General features: G+C 35.9%; 2 protein-coding genes across 2 annotated transcripts; both read left to right on the forward strand.

Annotated features, from left to right (window-relative positions):
- Positions 1 to 9,914: 9,914 nt before the first annotated feature.
- Positions 9,915 to 12,361, forward strand: LOC131644982 (E3 ubiquitin-protein ligase AIRP2-like). Its single transcript, XM_058915616.1, has 5 exons — positions 9,915 to 10,160; positions 10,568 to 10,718; positions 11,024 to 11,090; positions 11,416 to 11,650; positions 11,925 to 12,361. The coding sequence occupies exons 1-5, from the start codon at positions 10,069 to 10,071 to the stop codon at positions 12,133 to 12,135; spliced, it is 756 nt and encodes a 251-aa protein (XP_058771599.1). The 5' UTR covers positions 9,915 to 10,068; the 3' UTR covers positions 12,136 to 12,361.
- A 3,092-nt stretch (positions 12,362 to 15,453) lies between these two features.
- On the forward strand, positions 15,454 to 16,422 carry LOC131596703 (uncharacterized). The gene has a single exon (XM_058869445.1). It carries the CDS (start codon positions 15,454 to 15,456, stop codon positions 16,420 to 16,422), a length of 969 nt encoding a protein of 322 aa, XP_058725428.1.
- The last annotated feature ends 304 nt before the right edge of the window (positions 16,423 to 16,726 follow it).

Genomic DNA, 16,726 nt, shown 5'->3' on the forward strand with positions numbered 1-16,726 from the left:
TCTGAATTCATCTGGGCATGGCCATGGTACCCGATCTGCATAAGCTTCAAGAGTGAATCGAATTTGATGATTCTGAGGTTATTGGCTATATGTGATGGATTGGATAGTTCATATGTGATATATGGATGATGTTAGAAGTGGTAGTTTGGACAGAATTGAGCCTGAACAAAAATTGGCATGATAAGTCTCATGTTATGCATATTTGGAGGTGAGATGATGATTTTGAGTTTTCAGGTGTTTTGGGGTGTATGAGTGATTCAGACACATCATATATGACATTTAGAAGTTGTGGGAAGCATCACTTTGTTCAGAACTTGCAAGGTTTGGAGGTTGAGTTTTCTACCTCACTTTGAAACACATGACTTGTAATTCAAGAAAGAAGAGAGAAAACCTATAATTGTGAGGTTTTGGTGTGATTTGCAATGAAGTTTGGACCTCTATTTATAGGCCAAGAGTTCTGAATGCAGAGCTTTGCAACTTGATCAAAGTTTGATGATTTGGCTTAAGAGATAAAAAGGAATCTTTTACATTTAATGCAAAATGGTTAAAGTGACCAAACCATGGTTAAAACTCAAGCTTCTTATCCTCTTCCATTCTGATCTCAAATCAGAGAAAATATCTTCAATTATTGCCTCTTTGCATCATTACTTGGATTATAGGCAATGTAGTCTTGAAACTTAGTGAAAAATGGTGAAAATTCAAGTGAAAATGATCACTAAATGCATAATTCAAAACCATAGCTACACTCCATATTTTTTCATGCTCTTGGACATTTTGGAAAGCTCATGTTACACACTTCAAAAGCCTAGTTGAAAGTTTCTTCAAGACCTTTAAGGAAATGGGTGAAAAAGATCCATGAACTTTGAAGAAAATGAAGTTTTAAGTGAAATTTTCATAAGATGCCAACTTTGAAGCTCCATATCTCTTAAATGGTTGATCTTATGGAAAACAATTATATGTGTCAAAGTTGTTTATTGGATCAAAATCTACAACTTTCATGTTGGAAGTTTTTTTCAGTTTGTAGGTGAAATTTTGAGAAATTCCCTTTCAAAGTTTGGAAAAAACCATGAAAAACACTTAGAAATTTTTCTAAGTATGGAAAGTCAAACTTTGACTTTTTGATTCTTGATTGATTTTCTTGATTTCTCTTGATCAAATGACTTCATACTTCATATATTGATGATTTAAAACTTCAAAAGTCATGGTTGACCCAATTTCCCCAAAAGTCAATGGTGATCTTGTATAGTTGACTTTTTCAGACGAATCGCGTTTCTGGAGTTTTCAAATGAAACAGGCTATCCCCACCATATGAATGGTATGAATGGATCATATTGAAGCATTAGAGGATATTAAGCCATGGTTTGAGTTGTGACACCATGTCCTGATTAAAAAGTCAGTTGTTCAGTGAATTAGGTCAAAAACCCTAATTGTCGACCAGATGAAATTGATGACTGTGGATCTTGAATTGAGATGTAATTTCCATTGGATGTTGTCATAGGGATTATTTGAAGATGATTGAAACCTTTGATTGACTTCCTGGGGATTTTTAGGGTTTCCCAAATGTGATCCCTGATTTCAGTCCCTGATAGTTCCAAAACCCTGATCTGAGGATTTGAAATTTCACTGTTGATCAATCCTTGTGTAGGAGATGTTATGAGCCAATGGATTAGGTCAAAATGATGCACTTGTAGTCTTGAGGTCATGTCCCAAGGCATTAGGTCAAATCCTGAGCAAAAGTCAGGAGTATGCCATCTCCAGTCAAAACCCTAATCTGGTTGATTCAAAGTCTTTGAGCTTGTTGAAATGAATCTCTGAGGACCAAATGTTGATTGTTGATGAAGATGATTCATTTGAGATGAAGGGAGAACAAAACCCTAATTGACTGTTTCTTGCACTGATGAATGATCTCTTGATTAAACCCTGCTGAGCCACAAGTAGCAAACACAAGCTATGCATTTTGTTAGAGATGCAGATGATGCATATGCAATGATATGAGGTGGTATCTTAGGTCAAAAATTGGGGTATGACAGGTACTACGAAAGCCAAAATGGTCAGGCATATATCAAAACATATACGTTGCATTGATCAAAATGGCTTTGTAATAAGAATGGGTTGATAAGGTGAAAGAAAAGAGTCAAAGAAAACACCAAAATATTGTTCATTCAAACACAGAAATACACGCATTAAAAAAAGGATCCAAAGAACATGATCTAGAAACTTCAGAGATTACAAAAAGAAAGCATAAAAGCCTAGGGCAAACACTTGCTAATTAATCCTTTGGTCTAAACCCTCCAAGGACAGCACAGGCAAGCTTTCGGCTTCGAACATGTCCATGGATCCAGAATTGTGCATCCTCCTCACTACACCTTTCTTAAAGAAAATGTAAGAGAGGAGTCTCCCATAGGGAAGACAGGTCACAGCCCCTTGACGGGTGACACCTGTGGAAACAGCCTTAACAAGTCCTTTGAAAATCATCAAAGGAAAGTTAATCTTCTTCCCTCGAAGACCACAGAATAAACTCCAAATCTTCAACCATGATGCTGTTTTCATCAAGCCTACGAGGATGGAAGTTACCCACAAGCAGTTGATGCCAGATCCTCATAACCTTGGCACTGAAGGGGTCGTTGTCCATGAGAGTCCTCAACATGAGATGAGTAGTCATGTTGAAGCTGTTATCATCAAAAGTTTCCCCAGAATTGTTGCATCTCATTAGGTTGGCAATGGTGGTGGGAGTAATGCTGATATGAGCATGTCGAACCTCAGAAACAATGGTGGTCCTACCTTCAGGATCTATGCGTAGAGACGCAAACATCCAGAAATCTGCCAACATGTTGGGGTAGACAGGACCCTCCAGGATGTCTCCAAAGTAGAAGTCCAGTTCTTGGTTGACAAAGAGGTGTTCGAGGCTGATGAAGTTGTTATCAAGTTCATCTTCAGAAAGCTTGAATTCTTTCTTGATAAGAGCTTTTATGTTGTTGAAAGAAAGAGGTGCAGCCATTTCAGAAAAAGGGTTAGAGAAAGAAGTTGGTTTTTCTTTTCTGTTGTTAGTATGTGAGAAAGCACAGGAATGGAGAAACGAAAGTAATATTAGACCCTTTATATAGACCTGGGATACTAAAGGTTGGTTTAAATATTGATGATTGATTAGACTGCATTTGGTTTTCCAAAAAGGGAGTTAAGGCTTCCGCCGTTTCCCGCCCTTGGAAGTTGAGAAGTAATCATGAAACTGATGCACGCACGTCTCAAATAGACGTTTTGAAGAGAGTGACGTCACTGTTTAATAATGATTATGGCTAGAGAAGTGGAAACGTCAAGTCTAAAGGCAAGGATGCTGCGAAGGATAGTCAGGGTCTATATGTTGCATTAAATAAAATTACTATGGAAAATCTGAAAATATATTCTGGCAGAACTTGAAAGATTTGCTAAAAGATAGTGCTTGCGAATATTAGAAACATAGACAGAATGAAAATAGAAGCCAAGCATACAAATAGATGTTTCTACAAAAGGTTCGATTACGAATCGAAAATGCAACAAAATACAGGATTGGAAACAGCTAGTTAAAATCCTCAGGGAGGCTATTTTTGATCTTCAAATATTGAGTCTCCCACGAAGACATACGAAGCTCAAGTAACGCCCGGTGTTTCTTCAATCTTTCAATCTCTGGCACTAATTTCTGCGCAGTTTCGAAATGTTTAATTCCCGATTGCACCACTTCGAGCAAATCCTGTTGGTTGGCTTTTTGTATGGCTGCCTGACAATGTTCAGCTTCCTTTATCTTTTCTTCGAGGGCCTTTATCTCTTGCTTCCAGGAGTTGATGTTCTTCTCGTAATCATCAAAAGCCTTCTGATTTTCTGAATGTTTAAGCTTGAGGGCCTCACCTTGTTTCGTTGCATCCACAGCAGAATTCCATGAAGAGTCATGAGAGGCCATTTTCTCAGATAGTTCCTTTTCGACATTTTGCTTTCGAAGAATGTTGGCCTCGAGCTGTTCAACCAGAGAACCTAGCAAAACAATTATCTCTGAAACTTCTGTTGAGACTTGAAACAAATCCACTTTCTTTAAGAGTTGATTTAAGTTGTGACTCTTAATAGGTTCCCGGCTAAGAACATCCACGAGATTGACCCCAAAGAACTTTTCTTTTATCTGTCGAAGGAGGTTGGGAATGTCTTCCTTGTCACCAGATTCTATAACGCCAGCTGGAGAGACATCAAGTTCTGAAGGCGAAGAAGTATTCACAGTCATAATAGCCTTTAAAAAACTAAGAGGATCAGTTTGTTTAAGTTGTTCCAGTTCCAAAGGAGTAGGCTTCGCAGGGGCAGGCTTCGAAGGTGTCCCAGGAGTGGTTTCTGTGTCTAGGGCTGAAGTTTCTTGAGGATTGTGTTTTTCTGGTTTAGAAGTTTCCTCCATAGCATCTTGTTCCGATGCAGTGTCTTCGCTGTCATGTGGTTGTGGATCCACATTGTCGCTGCCTGAGAATGGATGATCTTCTTCCAAATTTTTGTCTTGATGAGTAGGTGGGGATTCGTCAGTAGATTGGCTTTCTTCGACTGGTTCATTAGGCAATATGGTGGTGAGTGGTCTAGCATCTTCGAAGACTGGTGAGAGAACATGAGTTTTGTTTTGAGAGATATCTGTGTTAAACATACCAGAATCAGTCGTAAAGATAAGGCTTTGAGGAGTTTTATCGACGACAGTGAAAGAGTTACGATTACCGTGAAGTTTATCAACATTAATAGTGAGGTCATAAGCTTTAAGACCTGAGGTGGCAGTGCCAGCATCATCCTGCAATAAACAAGGTAAGATGTCGGTTTAATCATTTAGTTAAAATTACAAGACAGTATGTGGGTTGAAACCCAAATACCTTGGTTGGGATATTGTCTGGACTTGAATTATGGCTTTCGACAACGAAAGCATTACTGGCGGTTTTTAGAGGAGATTCTTCAGAAGATGCCTTGTCGCCAGGAGAAGCAACTTTGGAAGAACTTACCCCTTTCTCTTTTCCTGAAGGGGTAACAGCCTTTTGTCTCTTTCTATGTCCTTGTCTGGTACGAGGAGGAGATTTATCGTCATCATCTGAGACAACCGTTGAAGAGACTTTCCGTTTCGAACCTGTTGGGGGTTTCGAGCTCTGAAAAAAATATATATTAAGCAAAATGAGTACTGCTCACAGATTATACAAGATTAAGAATATAAAGTGGGTATGTACCGTGGGCTTCTTGTCAGTAACAATGGAGTCACTTTCACTTGGTTTGTTGCTTTTAGATGCCCCAGAATCCTATTGGGAAGGAGCTTCTTTAATCTTCCTCCTCCGAGCAACAGCTGTAGTTGAAACTGAAATCAGTATATCAGCAAAGAAAAGAAAAGTCAGTCGAAAAATTGTCTGAATCCAAACCTTCAGGTATTGGAGTCAAAACACGAACATGTTCAAGATCTATATGAAGATGTCCTTTGAAAGTATCCAAGGTATGCTTAGTCGGAACCACTCGTTCAACACGTTTTTTAGTACTTTCTTGAAGATCTCTTAAAACGTTGCCACACACAAACCAATTTGGAAAAGGGGGGCTCAGAGCCACACCAAAATCCGCACTTGGTAGTGGAGGGAATTTTGGAGGATTAAGTTTGAAAGCCACTTCATAACGTAGTTCTGGTCGAACATACGAGGGCAATTTCAACTTATCCAGTTTGGCGGAAAACTTTTCGCGCAAAATGACTGCAGCTTCACGAACGGTCCGACTAAGATCATCAGGCCTGTAGATAGTTTCAAAGAATTTTTGAAAAGCTTGGATTTCTTTAATGTGAGTCGAGGTACCTTTTTGAAAATTCTCCTGCACATCAGCAAAAGCTGCAGTTAGTTCTTGAGTAAGACTATCAGCATCAAAGATTTGAGAAGTATAGTAATTCGTCCACCACTGATGAAAGTCTGGTGTAGTATAAAAAGCAGGTTCGAAAGGAATAGGAGAAAGATTGGCGACGCCAACGTATTTGTTGATTTTGGATTCACATTCTTCTTTAGTCAGGTACAAGGTGTGGAAACACATATGGTTCCTTTTCTCATATAAACACTTGGGTTTTACTTGAACCAACCCAAACTGTCTCGAAACCAGATTTGGTTGGTAGCATACAAGGACACATTGACCTTTTGATGGTCGAAGGCGATGAGAAAACAACCTTGGGGTCAGAAAGGCCTCCCAAATTTCCATAGACTCAGTTTGTTGTTCCTGAGATGTTGAGGGGAACCTTCGAGTAAACCATTCAGGACCAATTGTTCTGTGTACGAACGGAGCCATAGAAGGATCGAACTGATTGCGCTGGGCGAACATCATTGAATATGCTAGAAAATGTTCACGAAGCTTCCCAGTTTCTTCTTTTGGAGTTAGGTAAGCCAACCTGGTTCCTTCTATAGTTCGATTCTTAATTTTGTTATCTTCTTCGTTGACATTGCCTCGAAAAGGAAGATGAGTTTCGAACGTAGCATTAAGCCACAGTTGCAGTAGCCAGAAAGGACCAGCAAAAAGCAGAGTGCCAGTTTTGTAGTTTTTGGTAAAGTTCGAGGCTTCGCTAAGATTTTCATAAAGAGATCCTAAAAGTAACTGGCTTAAGTTGAGCTTTCTTCCAGCATGTAGCTGATTAGCCATGCAAAGGTATCTCTTTGCGACCTGTATGGATCTTGAGCAGAAGGCACATCGTGAGAGCCATAATGCCAAGAAAGCAATATGCTCTTCATCAGAAACTTCTTCTTGCGTTTTGTTATGGTGCTTCTGAATGAAAGCAGTGTAAGTAACTGTCGATTCATTAAAACCAATAGTATCAGTATCCATCTCATTGGGATCGAAGGTCTCCCCAGTTGGTCGAAGTCCCGTAATAGTAGCTATATCAAAGAGAGTGGGGGTAACCATCCCACATGGGAGATGGAAAGTGTTGTGAGAAGCATCCCAAAAGTGAACCGCTGCTACTAACATGGGTTGGTTATATTCTAAGCCTGTTTTTGACAGTTGAATTAAATCATATATGCCTAACGATTTCCAGAAAGATCCTTTCGTTCTCTCTACTTTTTCTAACCAGGCATAGTACAAATCAGGATCTTTGGCTAAAGGGATTGACCTAAACACTTTTACAAAGTTGGTCATATAGTTTAACCTAATTTTCGCCAAAGCCAAAGGGGTCACATTTGAAGTTTCTTCAGTATTAGCAGATTCTCCTAAGGGGGAACGACCATCTTCATCTATTTTAATCTTACTAACTAAGGGTCTAGTTTTGTAATAAGCGGGGAAGAATCTGTTCATAGATGAATTGTTTTCACCTGGTAATGGACCCATAAAAGCAAGAGGTTTTCCAGAAAGTTCAAAGGGAATGATTACCTGGGAAGCGTAAATAGCGCGCACTTCTGCGGTGTTAGGGTTTGGAATGTATTCTTGTTCCCCAGACCGCGTTGTTGTTTGGAGCTTCAGAACAGGTTGAAGAACATTTGAAGATGAAGCCATGGAGAGGTTTTGATTGGAAAAGTAAGCTTTTTGAAAGGGTTGAGAGTGTTTTTTCCTTTTGAAGAGGATGAAGAAGTAGGAATGAAAAGGTGTATGAAAGTGCAAGACCAAGTATTTAAAGGTTTAACGGAAACCCTTTTTTATCTTTTTGGGTAAAAACCAAGGGACACGTGGCGGCTAGTGATTTAATCCAACGGCGGTCGAATAAATTAGCTTTACTCCTAGTATGTAGGAGTAATGATCAAGAAGTAAGGTCAAAAACGTGGGAATGTAAGTTGTGAGAAGACATCTTTGAAAATGACAAGACGTTTTGGAAACAGAGTCAGCAATGATTGTGACGTTAGTCAGCAATCTTGGAACTTTCAAAGATCAATAAGAGACGAAATCTTATGATGGCAAAAAACGCCTATTTCTCTTGATTTTCGAAACAGGCATTTATTGGGGGCAATTTGTTAGCTGAAGATTTCGTTTTATAAATTGGTTCTTCGAAGAAGTAAAAATTCGAAGGAAAGATGGTTACTGATGACCATCCTTTAAAAATAAAAGAATGGCTCCTGATGGCCATGCTTCGAGAATGAAGACTTCTAAGTTCGTTATGAAGATAATGAATACTGAAGCTAGTAGAAGTATATGTCTTCGAGGACTTAGATAAAATTTATGAAATATGTTCAAGTATTACTACTTAGCGTGTTTTCGTAGTGTTTTTAAATACACTGCCACGCGTCGAAGAAGGACTCAGGCGGGAAGATTTGAAATTCGAAGACGGTTTCGTAATTGTCTAAATAACAGATGGCGTCTCTGGGGTTCTTATGAGAAACGTGGCATTAGATTAGCGTAGGGCCGTTAAGGTCGAAATTAGTATAAATAGGAGTCTTAATGTTAGGATTCTGTGTGTTCATTTTGTACAAATCACTCACATATTACTCAAGTATCAAGTGTTAAGAAAAAGAGTTCGCTGAGAAAATGTACGTATGACACCACCATTTTAATACATGTGTATTCTCTTTCGTTTTCAAATATCTTTCAGTATTATTGCATTTCATTTACTTCTTGCCGTTTACATTTCTGTATTTTTACTTTCATGTCATTTACTTTTGAAGTATTTAACATTCCTGCATTTTAAGATTCTTTATGCTTTAACAATACTTTCGTTTCATATGTTATTTTACTTATCCTTTCACTGAAATTATACTTGCGTATAACCAAGTGATTGTCAAGACTACTCGTTTTATTCGAAACAATTCTTATTAACGAAGACGAATCATGACTATGGTTCGAATGACCATTGATAACAATCTTTTTGACTATGTGTCCTAGGATCAATCTAGTCAATCCTGCGAGTAACCAAATCATATTTATTATAGTTTGGAAGACTAGCGGTTGTTTACCGGAAATCACCGTAAACACGGACATGCGCGTTTGTCACCCCTATATACAACAATATAATTTGTCTTTATATATTCAACTCAAGATATGAAAATTATTTTGCTAATTTTTTAAGAGTGTTTGACCGAGGTAGTTGAACATTTTAAAAAAATTTAAAATTGATTTAGTTGAATTTCATTCATTTTGTTAATTCTTTAATTGAAATCTTCATTATTAAACTTTTGAATCATTTTTATAAAATTTTAAAATTTAGACCAAAATTTAGAATTTTTAAAAATAAGGACTAAGTTACAATTAAAATAATTAAAAAGAAAAATTTATAAAATTTTGAAAATTATTAAGAACAATTTAAAAGATTTAGAAAATTTAAAGACCAATAATATTGAAACCAACTTACACATTTTAAAATAATAATAATAATATTCTACTTTACATTCATATTCTATGGAATTGAAGAGAAATTTTAAATGTTATTTTAAAATTATTAAATTTAACGTAGATTATCATTTTAATAATTTTTTGTATGATTTATCAAAACAATAATTTTGTCTAAATCATTCTAAATTCTATCAAAAACATTACATTTAAAAAAAAAAATTCATACAAACACACTCTAAATTATTTTTATCATATTGTAATAAAAAAATTGGATAGTGAAAATACTTTGAAACACCTAATAAGATGAAAGATATTAAATACTCTTATCTTATTCATATAAAAGAATAGATAAAATGAAACAATAATGGTAATTAATTAAATGAGTGTTATTAAAAAATAATAAAAACCAATAAAAAGATGTATAGGTGGGTGAAAAAGGTAGCATTACTATAAACGGTGTGTAATGCGAAAAGTCATCAATGCCAAAAAGCAATACAAAGTGGATAAGTCTGTCCTCACATATTCATCCACGAACTCCATAATTACCAAAACACAATTAATTAATTAATTTTCATAAATATAAAAATGCCACGTGTCAACTAAATATCTTTTGGACAGTGTTGAAACTCGAAAGAACAAAATAGAAGGCGCATTCTAGATTCTACACTATAGAATTAATTACTCTACACCTATAGAGAGAGAAAAAAAACAAAAAAAAAACAAAACAAAACATGAAAATTGTTGTTGTCTTTTGATCGAAACAACAAAGTACTACCGTTCTGTTTTGGTTTGACAATAATCTGGGAGAGAGTACGAGGAGATATGTACATAAGTGGCGGTTCTTCTTCCATGGGAAGGTCTTTCAAGGAATCTCTTAAACTTCTTGAAGCTGATATTCATCACGCAAATACCTTGTAAGTTTTTTTTTCTTTTTCAATTCTCATACCCTTTTGAAAAAAATTGATTTTTATTCAGTTTTGGCTTAAAGGGTACGCATCCTAAGTTTAAAGTTTTTATTTTTATTTTTGGATCATCGTGATTTTCAGTTTGTGTATTTTTTTGGTTTGGAATTGTTTTCTGGGGTTTTACTTTAACCCCTGATTTTTTTTTTTTTTTAAAATTTTCTTTCAAGTCAAAGATAAATATATGGTGGTGCCTTTTGTAAAACTGCAAATTCATGATTTTGGTATTGAGATTAATGATTATCTATTCTATTACTGTACAAAACAATCAAACAGTGTTGTGTTGGTTTCGTGTTCGGTGTCTGTGTTTGTGTCTGTGCTTCATAGGTTATGACTTGTTTGTTTTATTGGGTGTGTAGAGCATCGGATTTTCCTAGAGAATACGATGGTGCGTGCCTTCAGATGAGAATGTCATACAGTCCTGCAGCACACTTGTTTCTGTTTCTGGTACAATGGACAGATTGCAATCTTGCTGGAGCTCTTGGATTGTTAAGAATCCTAATTTACAAGGTTGGGTATTTTGGTTTTGTTATGTTTGTTTTGAATTGAGAAATTTGAGGTCTGTTTGAACCGGTTTATTTGAGTTTATCTAATGACATCATCAACACGCGTTAGGCTGTTTGGCAGAGTTTAAAAACACAGCTTATGACATGTTGATAAGCTCTAGCTTATAGCCTACATGAAAAGAATTTGAATTTTGTTGATCTTTTGTTATAAGAATAGTGTTGACATAAGCACTTATTATGCTATAAGTGCTTAATTAAGATGTTTATCCAAACAGGAGTCTAAGGTGACAAATTTTGCTCATGCTGCAGGTGTATGTAGATGGGACAACTACCATGTCAACACATGAAAGAAAAGCAAGTATTAGGGAATTCTATGGTATATCTTCCTTTTCTTTTTAAGTAGAATGAAATGAATTAGTAGAGAGAAGATTTATGGATTCAGTGGTAAGGAGAGTAGATTAGATGGAGAGAAGTCACACAAATAGCAGTAGAGGAAAATCTAGAAAAACTATAAGAAAAGTTATTAAGAATGATCTTGAGATTAACGATTTGGGTAAAAACATGATCCTGGATAAAACATTATGGCGAAAGTTGATTCATGTAGCTGACTCCACTTAGTGGGATAAGGCTTGGTTGTTGTTGTTTGGATTAGTTTGCATTTTTAGTGGATTGTTGATGTACTGAAAATCTTTGTTGATCAGCGGTCATATATCCGTCTTTAATACAACTTGAAAGAGGTGTCACTGATGCGGAAGATAAAAAGCAGAAGGTTGTATGCATGGAACGGTATCGTAGAAGAGACGACGAGGAGCAAAAGCAATCCTCAGACATAGACCTTGAAAGAGAAGAAGAGTGTGGAATATGTATGGAGATGAATAATAAGATTGTATTGCCCAACTGCAACCATGCCATGTGCCTCAAATGTTACCATGAATGGTACTATCTCCCTCTCTATCACACATGTTCCTTATTTTATGATTTTTCGAGAATCGTATTTTATATTATGTGATTTAATGTAGGAATGTTTATTAAATTCTACTTATCTTGATTAGTGTTATTTTATTCGTTGCATATCCAAATCATTATTTTTGAATCGTTAGTGTGGTTCGGTGGTGATCATTGCCCTTTCACCTTCACTGAAGTTTGTTGCTCTTTCGATGTGAGGAAGGACCAAGCAAGGTTGTTAAACTTGAGATTTTTTTGTGTGCAGGAGAGCAAGATCACAGTCATGCCCCTTTTGTCGTGACAGTCTTAAAAGAGTGAACTCGGGCGATCTCTGGGTATTCACCGATAGTAGAGACATAGTAGACATGGAAACAGTGACAAGGGAGAATCTCAGAAGGCTTTTCATGTACATAGATAAGTTACCTTTGATCATTCCAGATTCTCTTTTTGACCCTTATGACTCTCACTTAAGATAAAGGGGTTCTGTGTTATAGTCACATAAACTTTGAATGTAGTGATTTGGTGAAATTAGTTTATAGAGTTGCAGTTCGTTCTTCCACGTCTTCCACAAGTATCGAGCCTTGAGTTTGCGATTGGTTGGTGAAGTTGAGATGGTAAATTGTATGTAGCACATTTGTATATCTTTGTACAGATTGAATTACTTTTTTTTTTTGAATAACAAAAGTTTGGACCATTTATCGATTTGTAGGTGTCATTGTGCATTTTTCTGGTGATTATGCGAATCTAATCTTGTTTGTATTGTTCCATGTCTCTGGTCGTACAAAAGTGAATCTCTTGACAAATAACTGACCCTCCTTAAAACAAATCTTTGATCATGAATGTAAACTTTACAAACTAGCTGACTATGAACCAATATGAAAGAAGATAATATGTATTTGTCAAAGGAGCTGTTTTTCAACTGCATTGCAGTATCTCTTCTAAGGGTCTGTAGTTGGCAACTTACATTTTAACTTTAGAGCATTATAAGTAATGCCTAGGCAGACGAGAAAACTCGTACTCGCGGATAGAATTCTTCCCATATTGAATGTGTGATGCACTACAATATCTCCTACTTATGTTAGTTCTAACTTCTAAGTCATTATTTATATTTGCGACACCAATATTATAAAGAGAGGACAAAGTCATTATAGGAGGATTATTGCAGCTAAAATTATTAAGATAGTTATCCTTCCATTTTCGTATCTTTTACAAATCATGAAAGACGCTTGTATTCATTAAGGAAAGAATAAGAAATTCTTGGTGTTCTATAATTCCTCTTCAAAATATTGTGTCGACAATAATTTTTTTTCATTTCCTGAGTAGTACAAAGAAGTGGAGTGCATTCTCTTGGTTTGAATAATGTGTGCAAGTGTACATAATAAAACTTGTAGTATGTGATAAGAAAAATATAAACCCTACAAAGATTGAACTTAATCAATTTAATTAACCATTTTGTGTTAGGTGATTTGGATCTTGATGGAAAATCACTATTGTTTATGTTGTGAAAAGGATGCCAAGAACAGAGTATAATAGGAAACACAATAAAAAACAAGAAAAACAATAAGGATTGGTTATAATTGCTATTTTTTCCTTTCTCTTTCAATCAAGATTACAATTTACAAGAATAACAAATAACCCTCTCACCCTAAATTAGGATTTGCACTATGCAATGATGAGAGACTAGTATATTATTTATAATAAAACATAACATACTAAACTAATGGACTTTTTTCACAAATACTCATTCTAAGCCAACTTAGGGTATAATCTAACTTAAACAATTGGACATAAAAAACAAGCCTAATTCAAAATACTAACAACCCTAGCATTTCTACACCCACGTACTATAACACACTTCGACTACAGTATGTAGGTCTTCGACACAATCTCTGTCGAATCAGAAGCTACCCTTCGATACACTAGAATTCGATCCAATTCTCAAGCTTCATGTGTTTAATTTTAAGGTTTACTAATTTTTTTGCTCAAATATGTTTATTGAATTTATGGTTTTTATGTACTATCTAGTGCATGTTTTACCTATCAGGGCATTTTGCGTGATCATGTATGGTAATTATTATCTTGCATATGTGAGTTTTTAATGTATTTATTTTTCCTATAATTTTACATCACCTCGGTCTAAAATAGTTTTTGAGTGGCTAATCATTACTAGAAAATTCGCTTATAGTGACCGAATTAAAGACAAAAAAAGATTAAAAATCAATTTAGCGACTATCACATTTTGATTGAAAATATGCTAAGCGCTAACCTTTACAAAAAATTCAGTGACCGAATTTGTGACCGAGCCTAGCGGTCGAAATTGAGACCATTTTTACTATACCTTTTTTCGTAAAATAAAAGTAAAAACTACAAGACACTGGAATCAAACTTATGACCTCTACCAATTTCAGCAAGGCTTTACCACTAGGCCATTTAGAGTATTTTCTTTTATATATATATATATATATATATATATATATATATATATATATATATATATATATATATATATATATATATATATATATATATATATATATATATCAAATAAAATTTAAAAATTATAATTATTATTTAATTTAATTGATATAATAAATTAAAATTTAATTTTATTGTTCAATTTCATTTTCCACATATAAAAATTTCATAATGAAAATAAATTTCAATTTTATGCACATAAAAAAATAAGAATGCATAATTTCTTTATAACATGATATCAAGAGTTTTGTTTAAGATCCGATGGGCCACCTATTATGGTTTCTGCTATCAGACCTTATAAGTTGGACAATCTTCACCCTAGTCGGTTTTGTAGGGTTGAGTTAAGTCCAACCACATTTCTTAACAAGACCAATAATTCCTCTCCTAATAATATTGTCTTTAGTTAGTTCTTTTTTTATTTGAGATTCTTCAAATAAGGCAATGCTTTTGAAGGTATCAATTTTTGTTGAGTTATAGACTAAGACCGGTTAGTCTCACTCATTTTCTCCATCATTACGGTCTTGTAGCACTCTTTCATCGAATACACTTGTAAATTTTCTTGGCCTACGAAATTTATATGGCAAATGGCTCTCCACCACAAACAAATATTTTGAAACATGATCTCGAAGACTACTCTTAATCCCTTTGTATCTACCGGTCACAACTTTAAACCAAAGACACGTCCTCTCCTTTCTAATTTTCCATTTTTCTAAGAGGGTTCGTTGAAATTGTTCTAAAATCCGACAAATTAACAATATTCTTTTTCTTTGGTATTAACACAATAAAAGAAGAATTTGCCCTTCTAACCTTCCTTCCATATCTATGGAACTCTATCATAACTCTAATGAAATAGGCTTTAACATCTATTAAAATAGAATAGTTTACACCATTTAAGTTTATTCCTTTTTATTCTCCTTATTTCCTATTGGTTAGCCTTCCTATCTTTTAGGTTATGACCGTTACTCTGTTATGTATATATTGCCCCTTGTATTGTTTCCAAATCAAGTTGATTAATGATAATGAAACTTTCAGTCATTTTCTTCTTCTGTTTTTGTTATCCTCATTTTGGATATTTCCAACTATGTGCCTATAGATGCACATGTTAACATGGTATCAGTGGGAATATGAATCACACTTTCCAACCTTTCTATTTCATCCAACCACGTGTTGGTTTCTCTCAATATCTCCTCCCTATTCTCTGATTCTTTCACCCACGCGTCCCTTTCTTCTTCCCCAAACTCGCGGCTTCTCTTTCTTTTCTTATCCCTTTCTTCTCCTTTTCTTTTTCTTTCTCTCATCGTATTCTTGAACCACCTTCCATGGCTTCTGACGCAGAATCACCACCACCCACACCTCCGAGACAGAAGAAAAACAACAACCATCGTTGCTCCTATAACAACTACCAAACGGACATGGTGTATCCGTACTTCATGCACCCCAGTGATAATCCGGGAATTTCCATTGTTTCTCCTCCTCTAAACAACCTCAACTACCATTCTTGGGGCAGATCCATCGTCGTCGATCTTCGTTCCAAGAACAAACTGGGATTTCTTGATGGAACTCTTCCTCGTCCTGTTGATTCTGATCCTCTCACCCTCGCCTGGGATCGCTGCAACACCGTGGTTATGGCATGGGTCACGAATTCCGTCGAACCTGACATTGCACAAAGCATTCTTTGGATGGACACAACATCAGAGATATGGACTGAACTTCGTGATAGATACCATCAAGGTGACATATTCTGCATAGGAGATATTCAAGAGGAGTTCTTCAATATAAAACAAGGAGACCTTACCATCACACAGTTCTTCACCAACCTGAAAAAGCTTTGGCAAGAACTGGACAATTTTCGCCCAATCCCTACGTGTTCTTGCGCTACCAAATGCTCATTCACTCTTCTTCCCACAATCAAGTCCTATCGTGAAACTAATTGTGTTATACGTTTCTTGAAAGGATTAAATGAGCAATATGCTCCCGTTAGATCCCAAATAATGCTCATCAATCCCCTTCCTCCCATTAACAAAGTTTTTTCCATGTTGATTCAACAGAAAAGACAACTGCTTATTCCTCTAGATGATGATAAAATTGTGGCTAACTTTTATAAACCACAACGTCACTCCAATAGAACAGACTCTGCTCCCAAAAACTTTGCATATGGGCGCGGCAAAAACCTGAAGATGTGCACTTATTGCAACAAATCTGGGCATACAGTTGAGGTTTGCTTCAAGAAACACGGTCTTCCACCCTATCTAAAGAAGCCCCAAATCAACAATGCCTCTTCTTCTTAATCTTCTTCTGAGCATCCCAACAACAACTCCGATATAAAGTCTAATGATGCCATTCCTCAACCTACATTCACAGCTGACCAACACAAAGCTCTTTTGGCTCTTCTTCAGCAATCGCCCAGTCAGAAGCCTGCTCAAATTCACCACTCTCAATCCGCCATAAACACCACTGCAGGTATTCTTCCCCTACCACCCTCTTTTAATCAACAAAACTGTTGGATATTATATACCGGCACCACCGATCACGGGATCCTACCCTTCCCATGGGAATGTTCTAGAAGGTCTCATGGGATCGTTCGTAGCCGCC

Source organism: Vicia villosa, linkage group LG1 (genome assembly GCF_029867415.1).
Source record: "Vicia villosa cultivar HV-30 ecotype Madison, WI linkage group LG1, Vvil1.0, whole genome shotgun sequence".
NCBI classification, from domain to species: Eukaryota; Viridiplantae; Streptophyta; class Magnoliopsida; order Fabales; family Fabaceae; genus Vicia; species Vicia villosa.